This window comes from Thamnophis sirtalis, unplaced genomic scaffold (assembly GCF_051295495.1).
Source record: "Thamnophis sirtalis isolate CommonGarterSnake01/CBP01778 unplaced genomic scaffold, rThaSir2_p1.2 scaffold_2, whole genome shotgun sequence".
Taxonomy (NCBI): Eukaryota; Metazoa; Chordata; class Lepidosauria; order Squamata; family Natricidae; genus Thamnophis; species Thamnophis sirtalis.
Window position 1 is genome coordinate 46492560 of NW_028261382.1, and position 22487 is coordinate 46515046.

The 22487-nt window shown below is 46.4% G+C and overlaps 3 protein-coding genes across 5 annotated transcripts in view; 1 reads left to right on the forward strand and 2 right to left on the reverse strand.

Annotated features, from left to right (window-relative positions):
• Positions 1-2166, forward strand: part of EHBP1L1 (EH domain binding protein 1 like 1) — a 56850-nt gene extending 54684 nt beyond the window's left edge. For all 3 annotated transcript variants that reach the window (XM_087705315.1, XM_087705316.1, XM_087705317.1), the window contains one exon: positions 1457-2166. In XM_087705315.1, the coding sequence (XP_087561441.1) occupies positions 1457-1544 (88 nt within the window). In that variant the 3' untranslated portion in view covers positions 1545-2166. The remainder of the gene's footprint in view (positions 1-1456) is intronic.
• A 967-nt stretch (positions 2167-3133) lies between these two features.
• KCNK7 (potassium two pore domain channel subfamily K member 7) lies at positions 3134-14298 on the reverse strand. Its single transcript, XM_087703449.1, has 3 exons — positions 13986-14298; positions 8101-8496; positions 3134-4234 (listed from the first exon to the last, which is right to left on the reverse strand). Exons 1-3 carry the CDS (start codon positions 14296-14298, stop codon positions 4017-4019), a joined length of 927 nt encoding a protein of 308 aa, XP_087559575.1. The 3' UTR covers positions 3134-4016.
• A 4477-nt stretch (positions 14299-18775) lies between these two features.
• The window catches only part of MAP3K11 (mitogen-activated protein kinase kinase kinase 11), a 32942-nt gene continuing 29230 nt past the window's right edge, over positions 18776-22487 (reverse strand). Inside the window, exons 8-10 of the mRNA XM_087705318.1 lie at positions 22373-22464; positions 20464-20829; positions 18776-19948 (exon numbers count right to left, since the gene is read on the reverse strand). Coding sequence (XP_087561444.1) covers positions 19509-19948; positions 20464-20829; positions 22373-22464 — 898 coding nt within the window. The 3' untranslated portion in view covers positions 18776-19508. The remainder of the gene's footprint in view (positions 19949-20463; positions 20830-22372; positions 22465-22487) is intronic.

A 22487-nucleotide genomic window follows, 5' to 3' on the forward strand; every position in this document is an offset into this window, starting at 1 on the left:
TTTACTTTTTACTTTTCTTTTCCTTTCTTTTTTCTTTTCTTTTTTCTTTTCCTTTCTTTTTTCTTTTCTTTTTTCTTTTCTTTTTTCTTTTCTTTTTCCTTTTCTTTTTCCTTTTCTTTTTTCTTGTCTTTTTCCTTTTCTTTTCCACAGCCCAAATATTCTAGCCACAAGAAATACAACTAATGTGTGTGGGGTATTCCTTGTTAACCTCTCAATGTTCTGTCATTGGCTTTCTAAAAGTCTTCTTCCAATTTGTAGTTGCTTTTTAAAAGCAAGGAATTTTGAAGGGCCCGAGGAACTGGCACTTAATCTAATTTTCCTTGAAATTAAAATAGAATGATATACAAGTTTGGGCCAAACTCAGCTCGCCCATCTTTGCCAAACGCCTCCCATCCCACAAAAACCGTAGGAAGGGTGTTGTCAAGGAGAGATCAGAGATATAAGTCGAGAAAGTCTTTCAATAATGAGGTCTAGAGCCTTGATGTTTAATAAAATCAGGTTAGTTCTTTCCTGTGGAAACCTTTGTTTTTCCTGTGGAAAGTTTTCATTCTTTTCCCCCCAATGTAGGAAAGATTAAAAAATGGTTTAAGATTCCTATCATGTAGCACAAGGGTGTCAAATTCAAATTTCATTGAAGGCCTCATCCAGGCTGTGTTTGACCTCAAGGGGTCTTCCCTCTGACCCTCCCTCACTCTCATTATATCCTTCCTTCCTTCCTTCCTTCCTTCCTTCCTTCCTTCCAAGCTATCTCTCCTTCCTTTCTTCCTTCCTCCCTAGTTATCTCTCCTCCCTCCTTCCCTTCCTAACTATCCTTCCTTCCTTTCTTTCTTCCAAGCTAACTCTCCTCCCTCCCTCCCTTCTTTCCAAGCTATCTCTCCTTCCTTCCTTCCTTCCTTCCTTCCTTCCTTCCTTCCTTCCTTCCTTCCTTCCTTCCTTCCTTCCTTCCTTCCTTCCTTCCTAGCTATCTCTCCTCCCTTCCTTCCTTCCTATCCTTCCTTCCTTTCCTCCAAGCTATCAATCACCAGGAGACAGTGAGTTCTAGTTCTGCCTTAAAAGGTAGCTGGGTGACTTTGGGCCAATCACCAGGAGACGGTGAGTTCTAGTCCCACCTTAGCCATGAAAACCAGCTGGGTGACTTTGGGCCAATCACCAGGAGACTGGGAGTTCTAGTCCCGCCTTTGGCATGCTTGGTGACTTTGGGCCAATGACACTCTCAGTCCATCCCACCTCGCAAGGTTGTTGTCAAGGTTGTTGTGGGGAAAACAGGAGAAAGGAATATTAGATACGTTCCCTTCCTTGGGTTATTTCTAAAAGCAACGCAGGCGGGATATAAATGCTTAAATAAATTAAAATAAAAACCTAATGACGAAATAAAAAGAAGGGTGGACACCTAACAAAGATTTCTCTCAATTTTTCCCTCCTGTCTCCCTTCCCGTCGCACCCCAAAATCTTCCAGAGCTTTGGAAGAAGACGCCCGACTGGAGCGAGGCTTAAAGCAGAGGCGCGACAAGATGAGTCGGCGGGAAAAATGCCGCGTCAGCTGAGCTCCCGCAACACCCCTGCAGTGTGGGGAGGGGAAAGCCCCAGAGTTTCCTGGACCGCCAATGATCTTCTGCCTTCCGACACTGCTCCAGCTTGCTGCGCTCTGTTCGTGCCCAGGAGAAAGGCTCCGTGGATTTCCCCCCACTTTTTTTTGGGGGGGGGGGAGGAGAATAAATTGAGATGCACTTAAGATTTTAAGTGGGAATCTCAATTCTGGGGTGGGGTGGGGGACAAACTTTCGCTAGAGATTTTTCTCTCGGTCTGGGGGGGGAAAAGAGATTTGCAACAATCTGTATTTAGAAACTATTTATTGGGTTGTGTGTGAGCTCCTGCGTGCATGCCAGGCGGTTCCGAGTTCGAAATTGGATCCTTCCTCCCGTTTTGATGATCAAGCTTTTTGGCCGAAGCAGCATTTTACTTTTGGAATGTTTCCTTGTTTTTTGTTTTTTAAATCAAAACGATCCACGCTGGATGGTACCAAAGCCACCGAGTGCCTTGAATGCTCCTAGTGCCAATCGGGGTGACGGGCAAAGCTTAATGCCCACCTCTTCCTAAAAGTTGGGCTCTTGAGTATTTGCACTAAATTTGTACTGGACTGCAGAATAAATGTTTTGAAAATACGAACGACGGGTGATGATGGAGAGAGGGAGGGGTGGGTTCATTCCAGTGGTGGGTTTCAAAATGTTTTTAGAATCTCTTCTGTAGGTGTGGCCTGCTTTGTGGGAGTGGCTTGCCGGCCATGTGACCGGGTGGGAGTGGCTTGGCAGTCATGTGTCTGGGTGGGGATGGCCAACTTGTAAAATGTGGTGAAACTCACTTAACAACGCTCCTGCTTAGCAACCAAAATGTTGGCTCAGAAACTCTGGCATTTGAAGCACGCAAGTCTTAAAGCTGTCAAGTTACAAGACCCTTGCACCCCTAACCCTTTAGGGAAAAAAAACCCCAGGGGTGTTCAAACTTGACAGCTTTAAGACTTGTGGACTTCAACTCCCAGAATTCCTCCTCCAATCATGTTGGCTCAGGAACTCTGGCATTGAAGTGTGCAAGTCTTAAAGCTGTCAAGTTACAAGACCCTTGCACCCTTAACCCATTAGAAAAAAAAAACCCAGGGGTATTCAAAATTGACAGCTTTATGACTTGTGGACTTCAACTCCCAGAATTCCTCCTCCAGTCACGTTGGCTCAGAAATTCTGGCATTGAAGCGTGCAAGTCTTAAAGCTGTCAAGTTACAAGACCCTTGCACCCTTAACCCATTAGAAAAAAAAAACCCAGGGGTATTCAAAATTGACAGCTTTAAGACTTGTGGACTTCAACTCCCAGAATTCCTCCTCCAGTCACGTTGGCTCAGGAACTCTGGCATTGAAGTGTACAAGTCTTAAAGCTGTCAAGTTACAAGACCCTTGCACCCCTAACCCTTTAGGGGAAAAAAAAACCAGGGGTGTTCAAACTTGACAGCTTTAAGACTTGTGGACTTCAACTCCCAGAATTCCTCCTCCAGTCATGTTGGCTCAGGAACTCTGGCATTGAAGTGTGCAAGTCTTAAAGCTGTCAAGTTACAAGCTGCTTGCACCCCTAACCCTTTAGAAAAAACCCAGGGGTGTTCAAACTTGATAGCTTTAAGACTGTAAGGTTTACAGTAGATAGGACTCTTAGAGGCGGGCGGGGCGATTGGTGAGCCAGCCAATCAGTAAGCGGTGGGTGGGGCAAGCGTGGTGCAGACGGGCAGGGGGAGGGAGCTGGAATCGGTTCTTAAACAGCATGGTAGATTTGTGGAACCTCTTCTAAAGAAGGGGTTAGAACCTGCAGGAATCCATCCCTGGTTCATTCCCAGGACAGATTCAATCCTAATTGTACAGGCTTGAGTTATAACCACTCATTTAACGACCGTTCAAAGTTACAACTGGGAAAAAAAAACTGCAGGTAGTCCTCGAAGTTACGGCCGCAATCGAGCCCAATGTTTCTGTTGCTCAATGAAACATTTGTTAAGTGAGTTTTGGCCCACTTCACCAACTTTCTTGCCACGGTTGTTAAGTGAATCATTCCAGTTGTTCAGTTAGTAACAGGGTTGCTAAGTGGATCTGGCTTCTCCATTGACTTTGCTTGTCAGAAAAAAAAGTGACTTATGCTGTTCACACTTACGACCATTCCAGCATTCCCATGGTCACGTGATCCAAATTCAGATGCTTGGCAAACGACTCATATTTATGACGGTTGTCGTGCCCCAGAGTCAATGGGCTCACTTTTTGGAGAAGCAAAGTCAATGGGGAAGATTCACTTAACAACCATGTTACTCACTTAAATGCAGCGATTCACTTAACAACTATGGCAAGAGAGCTCGTAAAATGGAGTAAAACTCACTTGACCAATGTTTCACTTAGCGCAGAAATTTGGGGCTCAATCGCCGTCGTAAGTCGAGGATTACTTGCATTGGAGAGATTTGGGAGTGCGGTGAATGTGCGGTGAGAGGAACACATTTAAGGGGCACCCCTTTTGGTTAAAGATTTGGGGGAACAGGATCCGAGATTGGAGGTCAATGCTAGTTGATCCCTGGCGACGATTCCCACACGATCCTCCTCCTTCAGCGTCGCTCTGCGGGACGGAGCAAAGAAACGGACAAGAGCACGGATTTCTTGCAGTTGGTAAATTGTTTCCAGAGTCACCAGCATGGCTAGCAATCCGCTAAGTAGGTAGCCTATAAAAGGGGAAAAAGAAGACAAAAGGGACTTTGAAATTACTTGACAGTGAGGACAATTAACCAGTGGAACTGCTTGCCACCAGAGGTTGTGGGGGCTCCATCACTGGAGGTTTCGAAGAAGAGATTGGACAGCCCAGAATGGTTATAAGGGAGGGAGGTCCAATCTTGGCAACCTTAAGACTGGTGGAACTTCGGCCATTGGGAAGTCTAGGAATTGGAAGTCCACCAGTCTTGCCGAAGTTGGAGGCCTGGAGAATTCTGGGAGTTGAAGTCCACAAAGTTGCCAAGGTTGGACACTCGTGAAAGGTCTTGTGCTCGAGCAGGGGGTTGGACTAGAAGACCTCCAAGGTCCCTTCCAGCCCCAGGATTCTATGATTCTGTATCATAGATACTATAGACAGAAAATTAGATAGGTAGGTAGGTAGGTAGGTAGGTAAGGTAGGTAGGTAGGTAGGTAGGTAGGTAGGTAGGTAGGTAGGTAGGTAGATAGATAGATAGATAGATAGATAGATAGATAGATAGATAGATAGATAGATAGATAGATAGATAGATAGATAGATAGATAGATACCGATAGATAGATATAGGAGAGAGAGAGAGAGCAGTGGGTGGGTGGATGGATGGATGGATAGATGTGAGTGGATGATGGATGGATGGATAGATAGATAGATAACTGGTGGATGGATGGATGGATGGATAGATAAATTATAGGAGAGATTGATATAAGACATAGATAGAAAATAGACAGAAAATTAGATTAGATAGATAGACAGACAGACAGACAGACACCAGTGGGTGGGTGGATGGATGGATGGATGAGATAGAGACTGGTGGGTGAGTGGGTGGATGGATAGATGTGGGTGGATGGATGATAGATAGATAGATAGATAGATAGATAGATAGATAGATAGATAGATAGATAGATAGATAGATAGATAGATAGATAACGGATGGATGGATGGATGGATGGATGGATAGATATATGAGATCCGAGAGATTGATAGAAGGCATAAATAGAAAATTAGATAGATAGAGATAGATAGATAGATAGATAGATAGATAGATAGATAGATAGATAGATATCGGTGGATGGATATAGGAGAGAGAGAGAGCAGTGGGTGGGTGGATGGATGGATAGATGTGAGTGGATGATGGATGGATGGATGGATAGATAAATGATAGGAGAGATTGATATAAGACATAGATAGAAAATAGACAGAAAATTAGATAGATAGATAGATAGATAGACAGACAGACAGACAGACAGACAGACAGACAGACAGACAGACAGACAGACACCAGTGGGTGGGTGGGTGGATGGATGAGATAGAGACTGGTGGGTGAGTGGGTGGATGGATAGATGTGGGTGGATGGATGGATGGATGGATGGATGGATAGATAGATAGATACGGATGGATGGATGATAGATAGATAGATAGATAGATAGATAGATAGATAGATAGATAGATAGATAGATAGATAGATAACGGATGGATGGATGGATAGATATATGAGATAGGAGAGATTGATAGAAGGCATAAATAGAAAATTAGATAGAGATAGATAGATAGATAGATAGATAGATAGATAGATAGATAGATAGATAGATAGATAGATAGATAGATAGATAGATAGATAGATAAACTTTATTGTCACTTTGAATGATAAGTGACTTAAGATCGAAGAAAGACAGATGTAATTGATAAAGACAACAACTTGTTTCCCGGTGTTGTGTGGTTGCTCCATTACTGGAGGCTTCAAGAAAAGATTGGACAACCCTTTGCCCAGGATGGTATAGTATTGGGCAGGGGGTTGGACTAGAAGACCTCTAAGGTCCCTTCCAAATGTGTTGTTCTATGATTATAAGACATTTTCATGCAGCTTTACTTTTTTTGGACCAGAGCATGGAAGCCGTTTGATTTGGCCTCTTTCCAAAAATCTTTTTTTTTTCCAGCCTGGCAGCCAAATTTATAATCCTGGCATTTCCTGGTGATTTGTTCAGATGCAAACCAGGCGTGACTCAGAATGTATTTTTAATCTCCCAACTGTAGTCTACAGCCCTTTGTACAGGTAGTCCTCAATTTACGGCCACAACTGAGCCCAGAATTTCCTTTGAGGAACGAAGCCTTTTCAGTGAGTTTCGTTCCCCTTTACGACAGGGCTTGCCACGGTTGTTAAGTGAAGCACTGCCATTGTTCGTTTAGTAACACGCTCGCGAAGTGAGTCTGGCTTCCCCAACATTGGCTGGTCGCAAAAACGGGATCACATGACCCCAGGACTCTGCAACCGTCATAAATAGGAACCATCTTCCCAAAGATTATAATAATCTTATAATATTAAAAATGATAATAGAATTATTATAATCTTCTGGAAGATTAATTCTTTAATTCTTCTGATTTCCGCCTTCATTTTCATCTGGCTTCCCTGAACCGTAAGCACAAACCAGAAGTTCGGGAATGGACTTGGGTGCGTTGGGCCGTTTTTCTCCCTCTGCGGGCTTCAGGTGGCTTCCCTGGCAGTTCTCACAAAAGCTGGGGAGGGGGGGGGTAGTCTACTTTGCAGGCTGGCTCTGGATTTTGGGGGGCCCTTCGCCAGGAGGTTGCAGGAACTGGGCCTGGCCAGTCTAGTGAAGAGAAGGACCAGGGGAGACAGGAGAGCATCTTCCAATATTGGTGGGGCTGCCCCAGAGAGGAGGAAGGGGGTCAAGCTATTCTCCAAAGCACCTTTGAAGGCCAGAGAAGGAATAATGGATGGAAACTGACCAAGGAGAGATTCAACCTAGAAATAAGGAGACATTTTCTGACAGGGAGAACAATCAACCCATGGGACAGAAGTTGGGAAGTTGTGGGAGCTTAATCACTGGAAGCTTTCAAGAAGAGACCGGACAGCCATTTGTCAGAAATGGTGTAGGGTCCCCTGCTTGGGGAGGGGGTTGGACTAGATGGCCTACAAGGTCCCTTCCAACTCTGTTAATCTCAACTGGGCTAGGGAAGAAAAAGACCAGGGGAGACAGGAGAGCATCTTCCAATATTTGAGGGGCTGCCACAGAGAGGAGGAAGGGGGTCCAGCTATTCTCCAAGGGACCTGAAGGCCAGACAAGGAACAATGGATGGAAACTGACCCAGGAGAGATTCAACCTGGAAATAAGGAGGGATTTCCTGACAGGGAGAACCATCAACCCATGGAGCAGAAGTTGCCTTTGGAAGTTGTGGGAGCTTCATCCTTGGAGGCTTTCAAGAAGAGATTGGACTGCCCTCTGTAAGAAACAGTGTAGGGTCTCCTGCTTGGACGTTGGGGTTGGACTAGATGACCTACAAGGTCCCTTCCAACTCCAATAAACTATTAAGCTGTAGTATCCAAGCCATCAACCCATGGAACAGAAGTTGCCTTTGGAAGTTGTGGGAGCTTCATCCCTGGAGGCTTTCAAGAAGAGACTCTACTGCCCTCTGTCAGAAATGGTGTCGGGTCTCCTGCTTGGGTGGAGGGTTGCACTAGATGACCTCCAAGGTCCCTTCCAACTCTTAACCTATATTCATTGAAACAGAAGTTGCCTTCGGAAGTTGTGGGAGCTTCATCCCTGGAGGCTTTCAAGAAGAGACTCTACTGCCCTCTGTCAGAAATGGCGAAGGGTCTCCTGCTTGGGCGGGGGGTTAGACTAGATGGCCTACAAGGTCCCTTCCAACTGTTAATAAATCTTTTAAAGGTCTCCCTTCTCCTCTTACTGTAATTCTGCTTCTTGGACCTTGGTGATCCTCCAAATCAAACCAACGGGGGGGGGGAAAGTCATATGAAGGACTCTTCCTGGCACTTATTCCTGGCTGCCAACACACCCACTCACACACACCAGTTAACCGGGTGACTTACACGTGATGCTCAGCTCATAAAACCCGTGTAGCGATGGGGGAGACATGAGGCGGGGGACGAAATCCCCCAGGCCGATGGTGCTGAGCGAGATGAAGCAGAAATAGACGGATTCCAAGAAAGTCCAGTTGTCCTTTAAGATCCAGAAACAGATGGCCGGGATGACCAGGAAGAGTGCCAGGGTGGCCATCCCCATCCCCATGGAGTGTCCCAGGGCCACGTGTCCCCGGGGCAAGCCCCAGCGGCTGTGGATGTATTGCACCGGCCGGTGCGTTAGGATGGGCAACAGGTAGCGGAGGAGACACCGGACAAACAATATGGTTACCGGGATCCCAACAAAGCAATAAAGGATGCTGATAATTTTGCCCCAGTCCGAGAGGGGAACCACGTTTCCGTAACCTAGAATCGAGAGGAGGAGGAAGAACAAGAGAGGATTAAAAGTCTGGAGGCTCAATTCTGCAACAAATGATGGAGGGATCTGGGTAGGTCTACTTCAGGGGTCTCCCGATAAGTTGGCAGCTTTTAAGACTCGCGGGCTTCCAAGAATGGCTCAGCTAGCCAATGAGTCTTGAAGGTTGCCAAGTTTGGAGAGTCCTGATTTTAGTTGAATGAAGAGAAGGATTAGGGGGAGAGGGGATAACTGTATTCCAGTACTTGAGGGGCTGTCACAGAGAAGAGGGAGTGTGGGGTTGCCTGCCTGATCAGGGGGTTGGACTAGAAGACCTCTAAGGTCCCTGCCAACTATTCTGTTCTGTTCCACTTCATTCTCCTTTCCTTTTCCTTTCCTTATTTCCATTCTATTCTATTCTGAATCCTATTCTAGTCTGAATCCTATTCCTATTCTATTTTAAATCCTATTGTATTCTGAATCTTATTCCTATTCTATTCTGAATCCTATTGAATTCAATCCTATTCTGAATCCTATTCTGAAATGTATTCCTATTCTATTCTAAATCCTATTCTATTCTGAACCCTATTCTATTCCTATTCCTATTCTTTAATATATTCTATTCCTATTCCTATTCTTTAAAATATTCTATTTATTCCTATTCCTATTCTTTAATATATTTTATTCCTATTCCTATTCTTTAATATATTCTATTCTATTCCTATTCTTTAATATATTCTATTCTATTCCTATTCCTATTCTTTAATATATTCTATTCCTATTCTTTAATATATTCTATTCTATTCCTATTCCTATTCTTTAAAATATTCTATTCCTATTCCTATTCTTTAATATATTTTATTCCTATTCCTATTCTTTAATATATTCTATTCCTATTCCTATTCTTTAATATATTTTATTCCTATTCCTATTCTTTAATATATTCTATTCTATTCCTATTCTTTAATATATTCTATTCTATTCCTATTCCTATTCTTTAATATATTCTATTCCTATTCTTCAACATATTCTATTCTATTCCTATTCTTTAACATATTCTATTCTATTCCTATTCTTTAATATATTCTATTCTATTCCTATTCTTTAATATAGTCCATTTCATTCCATTCCATTCTCCAAAGCACTCAAAAAGTGTTAGTCATTTAACAGCTGCAGTGATTCCCTTAACAAACGTGGCAAGAAACGTCGTAAAACCCGGCAATACTCACTTTCACAAACGTCTCATTTTATTTTGGGCTCAATTGTGGTCCTACGTTGAGCACTACTGGTGTTACAAGCGAAATTTTGTAAATATAAAAAGCTCTCTCTTTTCCAGGAACTGACTCTTTCTCGATAGGGGGGTAGGAGTGTCAAAGGAGCAAATTATACTCCGCGATTCCCCACCTGGAAAATCACAATGGATTTGTTCTTAAAGCCCGATGCTCTTTGATGTTCTTTGGCCTGGCTAAATGCCAGATATTTAAGTTGCTTGCTTCCAAAAATAATAATAAGAGGGACAGGATAGCCAGCGGGCCTCAGTGACCTTCCCCCGAATGTGCCCTCCTGTTCAATAGCAAATAAAAAAAGGCTTCCCAATTCACTTGGTTTGGCTGAAACACAACCCCAACTGAGCCCAAAGTATTTGTTACTAAGCAAGACAGTCGATAAGTGAGTTTTGCCCCGTCTTGCGACCTTCCTCTGCCACGATTGTTAAGTGAATCACTGCCGTTATGAATCCGGGCTGGTGGGTTAACTGTAGCTCATCAACTAATTTGTTGGCTAATTTCTGGACTCGCTGTCTGGAACTTCAAACGGTCGCTAAATGAATAGAACGTAAGTCAAGGACTAGCTGTATCTGAAGCTGGCATTTAATGCCAAGGGCCACATCTGGAAAGAAATATGGCATTTGACATCAGCCAGCCGTTAGCGGAAATAATTCCAGCCAAGAGCATCCTATGTGTTTTTTTTCATTTGGAACCTGTGAATTTCTCAATTTTGATGGGAATTGCAAGGGACAGAATATAGTTTATGCCTACTGCAAAGTAACTGCCTTAAAGGAAGGGAATGGAACAGAATACTATAGAATAGAATAGAATAGAATAGAATAGAATAGAATAGAACAGAACAGAATAGAATATGAATAATAGGAATGGAATAGAATATGAATAATTGGAATGGAATAGGATGGAATAGGAATATGAATGGAATGGAATAGAATAGAATAGGAATAATTGTAATGGAATGGAATAGAATACTATAGTACAGTTTAGAATAGAATAGAATATGAATAATAGGAATGGAATGGAATATGAATAATTGGAATGGAATAGGATGGAATAGGAATAATATGAATGGAATGGAATAGAATAGAATAGGAATAATTGGAATGGAATGGAATAGAATATATAGTACAGTTTAGAATAGAATAGAATATGAATATGAATAATAGCAATGGAATAGAATAGGAATAATTGGAATGGAATAGGATGGAATAGGAAAATGAATGGAATGGAATAGAATAGAATAGGAATAATTGGAATGGAATGGAATAGAATATATAGTACAGTTTAGAATAGAATAGAATAGAATATGAATAATAGGAATGGAATAGAATATGAATAATTGGAATGGAATAGGATGGAATAGGAAAATGAATGGAATGGAATAGAATAGAATAGGAATAATTGGAATGGAATGGAATGGAATAGAATACTATAGTACAGTTTAGAATAGAATAGAATATGAATAATAGGAATGGAATAGAATATGAATAATTGGAATGGAATAGGATGGAACAGGAATAATATGAATGGAATGGAATAAAATAGAATAGGAATAATTGGAATGGAATGGAATAGAATAGAATAGGAATAATTGGAATGGAATAGAATACTATAGTACCGTTTAGAATAGAATAGAATATGAATAATTGGAATGGAATAGGATGGAATAGGAATATGAACGGAATGGAATAGAATAGAATAGGAATAATTGGAATGGAATGGAACAGAATACTATAGTACAGTTTAGAATAGAATAGAATAGAATAGAATAGAATAGAATATGAATAATAGGAATGGAATAGAATATGAATAATTGGAATGGAATAGGATGGAATAGGAATATGAATGGAATAGAATAGAATAGGAATAATTGGAATGGAATGGAATAGAATACTATAGTACAGTTTAGAATAGAATAGAATATGAATAATTGGAATGGAATAGGATGGAACAGGAATAATATGAATGGAATGGAATAGAATAGAATAGGAATAATTGGAATGGAATGGAATAGAATACTATAGTACAGTTTAGAATAGAATAGAATATGAATAATTGGAATGGAATAGGATGGAACAGGAATAATATGAATGGAATGGAATAGAATAGAATAGGAATAATTGGAATGGAATGGAATAGAATACTATAGTACAGTTTAGAATAGAATAGAATATGAATAATAGGAATGGAATGGAATAGGAATAATTGGAATGGAATAGAATACTATAGTACTCTATAGAATAGCATGGAATGGAATAGGAATAATATGAACAGAATGGAATAGAATAGGAATAATTGGAATGGAATAGAATAGAATACTAAAGTACAGTTTAGCATAGAATAGAATGGAATGGAATAGGAATAATATGAATGGAATGGAATGGAAGAAAATAGGAATAATTGGAATGGAATAGAATGCTATAGTACAGTTTAGAATAGAATGAAATGGAATAGGTATAATATGAATGGAATGGAATAGAATAGGAATAATTGGAATGGAATAGAATACTATAGTACAGTTTAAATGGAATGGAATAGGAATAATGAATGGAATGGAATGGAATGGAATAGAATAGAATAGAATAGAATAGGAATAATTGGAATGGGATAGAATAGGAATAATAGGAATGGAATGGAATAGGAATAATAGGAATGGAATGGAATAGAATAGAATAGGATTAATAGGAATAGAATAGTATATAATAGAATAGAATTGAATTAGAGTAGAGTAGAACAGAACAGAACACATTAGAACACAATAAATGGAAATGGAAATTAAAACAGAACAGAACAATAGAATCTGGAAAGGGACCTTGGAGGTCTTCTAGTCCAGCCCCCTGCTCTATGGTCCTATACCATTTCAGACAAGTGACTGATAAGTGGGAAAAGTGAGCAGCCTCCAATCTCATGACCTTTCTCGCTACAGTTGTTAAGCAAATTGCAGTTGTTAAGTGAACCCCACAGTCGTTAAATGAACCCAATTCCTTCCATTGGTTCTGCTTGTCGGAAGCCAGCCGGGAAGCTGAAACCGTTTTAAATATACGCCAGTTGCCCAGTGCCCAAATATTCATCCTTTGTCCATGGGGATGCTGACACTGTCATAGCTGTGAGGACCGGTTGGAAGTCGTTTTTGTTTCCAGTGCAGCTAGTACGTCAAATGGCTGCTAAATTAATTATTCTGCAATTCGATTTTCCAGAAAATAAGGGCGGAATATTTATTCTGATTCACTAAGTTGCCACTTATCGGAAGCAAGAGAGAAGCTGGCAATGTGTGTTGCCAAGATATGCAACAGCTACCTGTACTGGCATCTTAATTTTTCTTCGTTTTTAATGCTGATTCATTTCAAAACAATTATATTGTTTAAGGCAGGCCCATCCAGAATTAACTTGTTGTTTCGCAAGGAAACGGAGACTAAAAAAATAATGGCTGTTTTGAAAATATTCCATTTTATAAAGGTTATTCTTCTGCCTTTTTTCCAAAATTTGGGGTCCAGAACTCGGAAAAATCTGACAAACTTGTCAGAAATGGAAGGGGGGAAAAAAGAATTAGATTTTTAACCTATTTTCCTCCCCCAGCAACCAAGTTTTCATAAGAAGGGTGTCATTCAAATCAGATGATGCTGATCGGAACATCTTATACCATAGGGACTAGAGCCTTCTGCGTCATTAATTCAGCAAACTCTCCGAGTGGATTAAAAAGAGATTAGTTTGTCTAAAGTGGCTTAGGGTCTCCTGCTTGAGCAGGAGGTTGGACTAGAAGATCTCCAAGGTCCCCTCCAGCTCTGTTCTGATTAAAACCTATTCTTCAAGCCACGCCAAGGGAGAACAAGAAACAATGGATGGAAACTAATCAAGGAGAGAAACAATGTAGAACTAAAGAGAAATTTCCTAACAGTGAAAACAATTAACCAGTGTCCGGAATAGTAGACTGTATCCTGCTTGGGCTGGGGTTGGACTAGAAGACCTCCAAGATCCCCCCCAAGTCGGTTATTCTCCGGATACCTGTCCTGCACAGACCCACCTTGGTCTGGGGTTGGGCTAGAAGACCTCCAAGGTCCCCTCCCAGTCCGTTCTTCTCCCATCTACCTGCCCTGCGCAGACCCAACCTATGGCTGCCCACCTTCCCCCCTTCCCCGCCCCTTTGCCCCCCTCCCACCCTTCTCCCCTCCGCTGGGCGGGCTGACGCGTGTCAGGCGCGCACGTGGGAAGGCGCTCACCGGTGGTGGTGAGGGTGCTGGCGGCGAAGAAGAGCGCCGAGGTGAACTCCCAGGCGGGGTCCGCCGACCCGTTGCCCAAGGCGGAGGCGCCGTAGCCGCGGGCGGCCAGGACGCGCCTCAGCAGCCCAACCAGCTGCTCTTCGGCCAAGCAAGGCCGGTGCTCGGCCAGGAGCGAGGCGCGGGCGGCCCTCAAGCCGTCCAGCATGGCTTGCTCGGCGGGCGCCTCCAGGGCGGCGAAGACGGCGGCGCCCAGCAGCAAGAAGAGCCCGTAGGCGGCCAGCAGGAGCCCGAAGCGCCCCGCCGCCTCTTCCATCCAGGTGAGCTGAGTTGGCAGGTGAGCCGCGCCCGCCGCCCCGCCCTCCCCTCGCCCGGCGGCCCTTCGGAGATGGGGGACTCCAAACGGTTGTAAGTCGAGGACTAAGTGGAAGGAGGGGATGGGGGGCCACTAGGAGATCACGCCTTCGAGAGGGGGATGCTCCTGCTGCTGGAGGCTCTGGTTCACCCTTTGGGGTCACTGTAGGTGGGATGGGGGGCCACTAGGAAATCACGCCTTCGAGACGGGGATGCCACTGATGCTGGAGGCTCTGGACCACCCTTTGGGGTCGCTGTAGGTGGGATGGGAGGCCACTAGGAAATCACGCCTTCAAGAGGGGGATGCTCCTGATGCGGGAGGCTCTGGTCCACCCTTTGTTGGTCGCTGTAGGTGGGATGGGAGGCCACTAGGAAATCACGCCTTCGAGACGGGGATGCTCCTGCTGCTGGAGGCTCTGGTCCACCCTTTGGGGGTCGCTGTAGGTGGGATGGGGGGCCACTAGGAAATCACGCCTTCGAGACAGGGATGGCACTGATGCTGGAGGCTCTGGTTCACTTTTTGGGGGGTCGCTGTAGGTGGGATGGGGGGCCACTAGGAAATCACGCCTTCGGGACGGGGATACGCCTGATGCTGGAGGCTCTGGACCACCCTTTGGGGGTCGCTGTAGGTAGGATGGGGGGCCACTAGGAAATCACGCCTTCGAGACGGGGATGCCACTGATGCTGGAGGCTCTGGTCCACTTTTTGGGGGTCGCTGTAGGTGGGATGGGGGGCCACTAGGAAATCACGCCTTCGGGACGGGGATACGCCTGATGCTGGAGGCTCTGGACCACCCTTTGGGGGTCGCTGTAGGTGGGATGGGGGGCCACTAGGAAATCACGCCTTCGAGACGGGGATGCCACTGATGCTGGAGGCTCTGGTCCACCCTTTGGGGTCGCTGTAGGTGGGATGGGAGGCCACTAGGAAATCACGCCTTCGGGACGGGGATACGCCTGATGCTGGAGGCTCTGGACCACCCTTTGGGGGGTCGCTGTAGGTGGGATGGGGGGCCACTAGGAAATCACGCCTTCGAGACGGGGATGCCACTGATGCTGGAGGCTCTGGTCCACCCTTTGGGGTCGCTGTAGGTGGGATGGGAGGCCACTAGGAAATCACGCCTTCGGGACGGGGATACGCCTGATGCTGGAGGCTCTGGACCACCCTTTGGGGGTCGCTGTAGGTGGGATGGGGGGCCACTAGGAAATCACGCCTTCGAGACAGGGATGCGCCTGATGCTGGAGGCTCTGGTCCACCCTTTCGGGTCGCTGTAGGTGGGATGGGGGGCCACTAGGAAATCACGCCTTTTGAGACAGGGATGCCACTGATGCTGGAGGCTCTGGTCCACTTTTTGGGGGTCGCTGTAGGTGGGATGGGGGGCCACTTGGAGATGCCCTTGAGACGGGGATGCTCCTGATGCTGGAGGCTCTGATCCACCCCTCAAATACTGGAATACTGCGGTCATATCCCGACCCCCCACCCCAGTCCCTCTTTTCTCTAGGCAGTCACTTGTATAGATTCTCCTGCTTGAGCAGGGGGCTGGACTAGACGACCTCCAAGGTCCCTTCCAGCTCTATTCCATTCTATTGACAGGATAAGAGTTGGAAGGGGCCTTGGAGGTCTTCTAGTCCAACCTCCTGCTCAAGCAGGAGACCCTATATATTAACCTCCAATCCCCTAATCCTCGCCGTTGCTCTTCTCTGCACTCTTTCTAGAGTCTCAACCTCTTTTTTTTATAATGCGACGACCAAAACTGGATGCCGTGTTTTAGATGCAGTCTTTTATATACGAGCGTCACGAGTTCCTCTCTGCTAATCAATATTTATATTAGAAAGACTATTCTTGTGCAGGCTGATGTTTTTCCTTCCGGGGGGTGGGGGAGATTTTGGGGATCTCTCCAGACATCCTGGAAAGTTGGTTAAGAGGAAGATAACCAGCTGCTACAGAGCACAAATTATTTGGGTGGGAGGAGGAATTCCTTATCAAATTGTAACCATATCCTTTCCTTTACTCACTCGTGGTAAGAAGCCACGTGGCCTGCGTTCATCAACAAATGTCAATTTATTCCAAGGCTTTAGCCTAAGCAGAGGAGGGCAAACCTGTCCCTTCCCCAAAAAGCCAGGGTCCCGTCCCCCCCACTCATTTTTGCAAATGGATTCACAGCCTCAGAGGTGAAATTAAGTGACCCGCACGATTCACTTAAGAACCACGGCAAAAAGAAGAAACAAAAAAAAGGATGGAAAATCAAATGGGACAAAGTGACCTTCAAGCCACAGAAATTGCAGCTTCCTAAATCTGCATTTTCAGACAGGATCCGCTGTGGATAAAGGAGGTAGTCCCTCACGTTTGCCAACACAGGTTTAAGTCCTTGAATCCAGCAGCAGATATCGATAGCAATCCTGGAGCTCCAAGATTGCGTGTCGTGTCATCGCGACGTCAAACCCCGCCCTCAAGCGAGACATTTCGTAAGCGAGCTTTGGCCCGTTTTACGACCTTACTTGCCCCAGTTGTTAAGCGAATCATAGCAGTTGATGAGCCAGTCACCCACGTCATTAAGTGAATCTGGCTTCCCCCTCTCCTTGGCTCGTCCCAAGGTTGCAAAAGGGGAAATCATGTTACCTTGGGGGACACAGCAACGGTCGTAAGTAGGAAGCAGTTGCCAAGCCTCTGAATTCCGATCACATCAGCATGGGGTTGTAACTGTGAAAAATGGTTGTTAAGTCGCTTTTTCCAGCATCCTTGGAACTTTGAACGGTCACTAAATGAACTGTCATAAGTTCGAGGACTATCTGTATCAGTGGAGGGTGGAATGAGCACAATGCGACTTTGAGCCATGGTGGTGCAGTGCAGTACTGCAGGCTACTTCTGCTGCCTGCCGGCTCCCTGCAATTTGGCAGTTCGAATCTCACCAGGCTCAAGACTGACTCAGCCTTCCGTCCTTCCGAGGTCGGTAAAATGAGGACCCAGATAATTGGGGGCAAGAGGCTGACTCTGTACACCACTTAGAGAGGGCTGGAAAACACTGAAGTGGTATATAGGTCTAAGTGCTATTGCTATCCTTCCATGCTTTCCTTCCCAGTGGTTAGAATGCAGTACTGCAGCTAACTCTGCCCACTGCCAGGAGTTCAATCCTGACTGGCTCAAGGCTGAATCAGCCTTCCATCCTTCCGAGATCGGTAAAATGAGGACCCAGATTTTGGGGGGCAAGAGTCTGACTCTGCAAACCACTTAGAGAGGGCTGTGAAGCGCTATATAAATAGAGTTGGAAGGGACCTTGGAGGTCTGCTAGTCGAACCCCTGCCTAGACAGGAAAACCTATTACCATTTCAGACAAATGGTTATTCCATATCTTCTTTAAACATCCAGGGTTGGAGCATTCACAACTTCTGGAGGCAATTTCTGTTCCACTGATTAATTGTTCTCACTATCAGGAAATTTCTCCTCAGTTCTAAGTTGCGTCTCTCCTTGATTAGTTTCCACCCATTGCTTCTTGTTCTACCCTCAGGTGCCTTGGAGAATAGCTTGACTCCCTCTTCTTTGGGGCAACCCCTGAGCTATTGGAAGACTGCTATCATGTCTCCCCTGGTCCTTCTTTTCATTAAACTAGACATACCCAGTTCCTGCAACCGTTCTTCATATGTTTTAGCCTCCAGTCCCCTAATCATCCTGGTTGCTCTTCTCTGCCCTCTTTCTAGAGTCTCAACATCTTTTTTACATCGTGGCGACCAAAACTGGATGCCGTATTCCAAGTGTGGCCTTATAAAGTGTTATTAACCCTTCACGTGAACTTGATTCTAAGTGCTATTCCTTCCTCCCTTCCTTCCCAGTGGTGAGGCTGCAGTATTGCAAGCTAACTCTGCCCACGACCAGCAGTTCAATCCTGACCGGCTCAAAGCTGAATCTGCCTGTCTTTCCACGGTCAGTAAAACGAGGACCCAGATTGTTGGGGGGCCAAGAGGCCGACTCTGTCAACCGCTTAGAGAGGGGCTGTAAAGCACTGTGAAGCGGGATATAAGTCTAAGTGCTGTTGCAACTAGATGCTACCCAATTCCATGCGCAACTATGCGCAATCCTTCCCCCCCCCTTTTTTTTTGTGTGTGGCCGATCTGAATCCCCAAACAGACACCTCCACAGGCTGGCAATATCCGGAGGTTTATTTGGTCTCGTTTCACAGGCTCGGCCCGCCCGGTGCTGGGACGGTCCTTGAACACAGTTGGCTCCCCCTACCCTGCTCAGGGGAGTGAGTGTGTGCGTGCACATACGGAGGAGGAAGTCACAGCAGGGGGAGCCCGGCACACGTGTGAATTTTTCAAGTAGGGGAAAGAAGACACAGTAGAGTCGCACACTCGAAAAGTGCTTTGGGTGGTGCTTGTTGGTTGCGTGGGAATTCCCTCTGCTTTTCGCTTTGGCCTCGAGACGAGGGCCGAGGAGGGGGCTGCCCCTCTCGTCCTTGGTGTGCAAAAAGACAAACGTTGCACAGAGGCGTCAATTTGCCGAGGTGGTGCAGTGGTTAGAGTGCAGCACTGCAGGCTACTTCAGCTGACTGCAGTTCGGCGGTTCAAATCTCACCGGCTCAGGGTTGACTCAGCCTTCCATCCTTCCGAGGTGGGTAAAATGAGGACCCGGATTGTTGTTGGGGGCAATATGCTGACTCTGTAAACCCCTTAGAGAGGGCTGAAAGCCCTATGAAGCGGTATATAAGTCTAACTGCTATTGCTGGAATTTCTTTCCGGTGTGTGGGGAGAAGGAGGAGGGCTGGAAGGGAACGGAAAGCTAACCGGGACCGTGGGGGAGGTAGGGGTGTTCTCGATCCCAGTGTCGTTTCCCCCCCCCACCCTGAAACGGGGAAGGACCCTCTGGCGTGAGATAGGGAGCAGAGGCAAGAACCCCAGATAGCTGCCTATAAGGAGGAGCCAGGATGGGAACGGGGAAAGGGCACCACAAGGCGAGCCGCCCCTGGCTGCGGCGGCTTAGTGTTCATTGCATAGCGGAGATGCGGGGAGGAAGTGAGCCCCTCTTTGCGTGACCCCCAGTTTTCACCACCGAGGTCCCGAGTTTGTTGTTTTAAAATGTCCTTCCTTGTAGAACAGCCGTCTCTCTGGTCCTCGCATCTTTGGCCACAGTCCCGTCCCGCGAAGCCCGGCAGGCGTATTTCTGGAAACCGCGTGTCCCTGGTCATTTGGGGATGGTGCTTCCTGGGGGGCAGGAGGTCTCCCCCCACCAGGACGCGGCTGGCAAATCCTCTTGCGGAGGTGGGAGTAGTCTGGAGGTCCAGCAAACCGCAGGGCTCAGTGTCTCTGGGGCTGCCCGGGTGGAGGTCCCCAGAAAAGGGTCGGCGGGCACCGAAAAGTCCCCCCAGGTGAAGGGGTCCGAATTGGGCGCCCCGAAAGGGTTGGTGCTTTCGGGACCGAGTGGTTTGAACTGTCGTGGAGCCAGGCGGGGCGACTGGACTGGGGTGACTGCTGGCGAGGCCCGGGATCCTGACGAGACGAAGCTCCAGGGGTCGATCCGGCTGCGGATAGGGGAAGGACGGGGACGGGAAATGAGGGTGGGGTGAAGGGAGGGGCGAGGGGAGCGGGGGCTGCGGGGGGAGGAGGGAGAGGGGAAGGCACCATCTGTGGGAAGAGAGGAAGAGCAAAGCTGCGATTGATCGAGGGAAGCCATTCGGGTGCATCTCTAAGCTACGGATGGATGGACTTCAACTCCCAGAATCCCCCAGCCAGCTTGCTTTAAGATAGGTGGACTTCAACTCCCAGAATCCCCCAACCGGCATGCTTTAAGATAGGTGGACTTCAATTCCCAGAATTCCTTAGCCAGCATGCTTTAAAATGCATGACTTCAACTCCCAGAATCCCCCAACCGGCATGCTTTAAGAGGGGTGGACTTCAACTCCCAGAATCCCCCAGCCAGCATTCTTTAAAATGCATGACTTTAACTCCCAGAATCCCCCAGCCAACATGCTTTAAGAGGGATGGACTTCAACTCCCAGAATCCCCCAGCCAACATGCTTTAAGATAGGTGGACTTCAACTCCCAGAATCCCCCAGCCAGCATGCTTTAAAATGCATGACTTCAACTCCCGGAATCCCCCAGCCAGCATGCTTTAAGAGGGATGGATTGCTGTCACTCACCCCACTTTTGGGCCTTGGTGGTCCGTCCTTCCACGGCCTGTGGCACCCTGGGTGACTCTCGTATCCATAAGGGTGGCAAGGCCGTCCTGTCCCCCACCGAAGCCAGGTCAATGAGGAGATCCGTGGCAGCCTCATCCTTGCAGGTGTCCACCTGTAGAGCAGGAGTGGGGTCTCTTTGGGGAGACACCTTCCGAGAAGTTGGCCCTTCCACAGGCCCCTCCGAAGAAGGGGCCGGCAACTCACGGCCCAATCCCAGGGAAGCCAGCAAGGCTGAACCCCTGAGTAAAACCCTCTGGATGAGCCGGGGCCCGTTTGGCCTTTCCAGTGTCTGGTCCTCGGTTTCCGCAGAGTTGCCGGCGACGTCGCCTGGAAGGACGAGACGGCGAAAAAAAAGATAAGCGGTCATTTGAATGAAACTCCAATTTAAACCCAGATTCGATTGGGTTTAACCTCCTCATTAGCCTGTTTCTAAAAGATTTAACCTTGCTTTTCCGGCTGACGGGCTTCCAGAATGAAAAAACACTAGATTAAGCTGCTCTTTTTAATATCTTTAAAAAAAAAAGACACAGCATAAAAGGAAAGTTAAAGAGGAGGGAAGAGGAAAAATACGTTCTGTCGTTTAAAACCGAGAAATGCTAATTTTTGGCTTGAAATAGAGCCAACGTCATGATATCTATATATATATAAACATGGCTGTGTGTGTTCCAGCATAACCCTGGAACGCCTCAAGCAATTTCAATTTCAACGAAACTTGGTACACAGATGGCTTACTCTCTGGAAACAAATACTGTAGGGGATAAGACACCCTTTGCCCAGGTCTGCCTGGTGCACCAATTGCGACTCTACCTGGATCGGGAGGCCCTTCAGACAGTCACTCACACCCTTGTGACCTCAAGACTGGATTATTGTAATGCGCTCTACATGGGGCTGCCCTTGAAGAGTGTTCGAAGACTTCAGTTAGTTCAGAACGCAGCCGCGCAAGCGATTGTGGGTGCACCCAGGTACACCCACGTCACACCTATCCTCCGCGAGCTGCACTGGCTCCCCATTGGTCTCCGAATCCGCTTCAAGGTGCTGGTCGCTACCTATAAAGCCCTACATGGCATCGGACCTGGGTACCTGAGAGACCGCCTCCTGCCGATTACCTCCCATAGACCGATTAGATCTCACAGGTTAGGTCTCTTCCGGATTCCATCCGCCAGCCAATGTCGGCTGGCGACCCCCCAGGGGAGAGCCTTCTCTGTTGCAGCTCCAGCCCTCTGGAATGATCTCCCCGTCGAGATCCGGACCCTTACTACCCTCCCGGCCTTCCGCAAAGCCACCAAGTCCTGGCTGCTCCAGCAGGCCGGGGGGCTTGTGAAATATCCAGCCCCACGGAAACTGTGAATGTTGCGGTTTTTGTTTTTAAAGTGTTGTCTTTGTCCAGTTTTCCCCTTCCCTTGTCTATTGTGAGCCGCCCGGAGTCCTTCGGGAGTGGGCGGCATACAAGACAAATAAATACAAATACAAATACAATACCCCTAACACCCCTCGGTGAGTGTGTGTGTGTGTATTCCAGCATAACTCTAGATTACCTGGGCCGCTGAAATGAAAAGGAATCAATTATATCTATAGTGTCAAATCAGAGTACTTCTGACAGTGATAGTGTGCATTCAAGTTCGTGTGTGTGTTCCAGCATAACTCTGGAATGCCTGGGCCGCTAAAATAAAAAGGAACCAATTATATCTATAGTGAATGACTTTGACTTGACACTAAAGATATAATTCATTCCTTTTCTCATCTAATACAGGATTAGGGTAAATAAATACCTGGGCCAAAACTTGGGATGGTCGCTAACTGAAATGGTTGTAAGTTGAGGACTGCCAGTAATTGCAGTGAAACAGATCAAAAGGAGGGGGAAGAGACTTACCGTTCTGGCTGGACTGAGAATGCAGCGGTGAGTGAACAGGGGAACCAGCCGGATCTACATACCACGTTGTTTCTTCGGGCCGCGATCTCCTCCTGCCACGGAGAGAAACAAGGAT

Excerpts from the sequence above, each read along its gene's own strand:
- KCNK7 (XM_087703449.1), bottom strand. The coding sequence starts at position 14,298 with ATGGAAGAGGCGGCGGGGCGCTTCGGGCTCCTGCTGGCCGCCTACGGG. Across the intron at positions 8,497-13,985 it reads CAGCACCCTCACCACCACCG|GTTACGGAAACGTGGTTCCC; the intron begins GTGAGCGCCTTC and ends TCTCGATTCTAG. Across the intron at positions 4,235-8,100 it reads TTATGAGCTGAGCATCACGT|GCTACCTACTTAGCGGATTG; the intron begins GTAAGTCACCCG and ends CCCCTTTTATAG.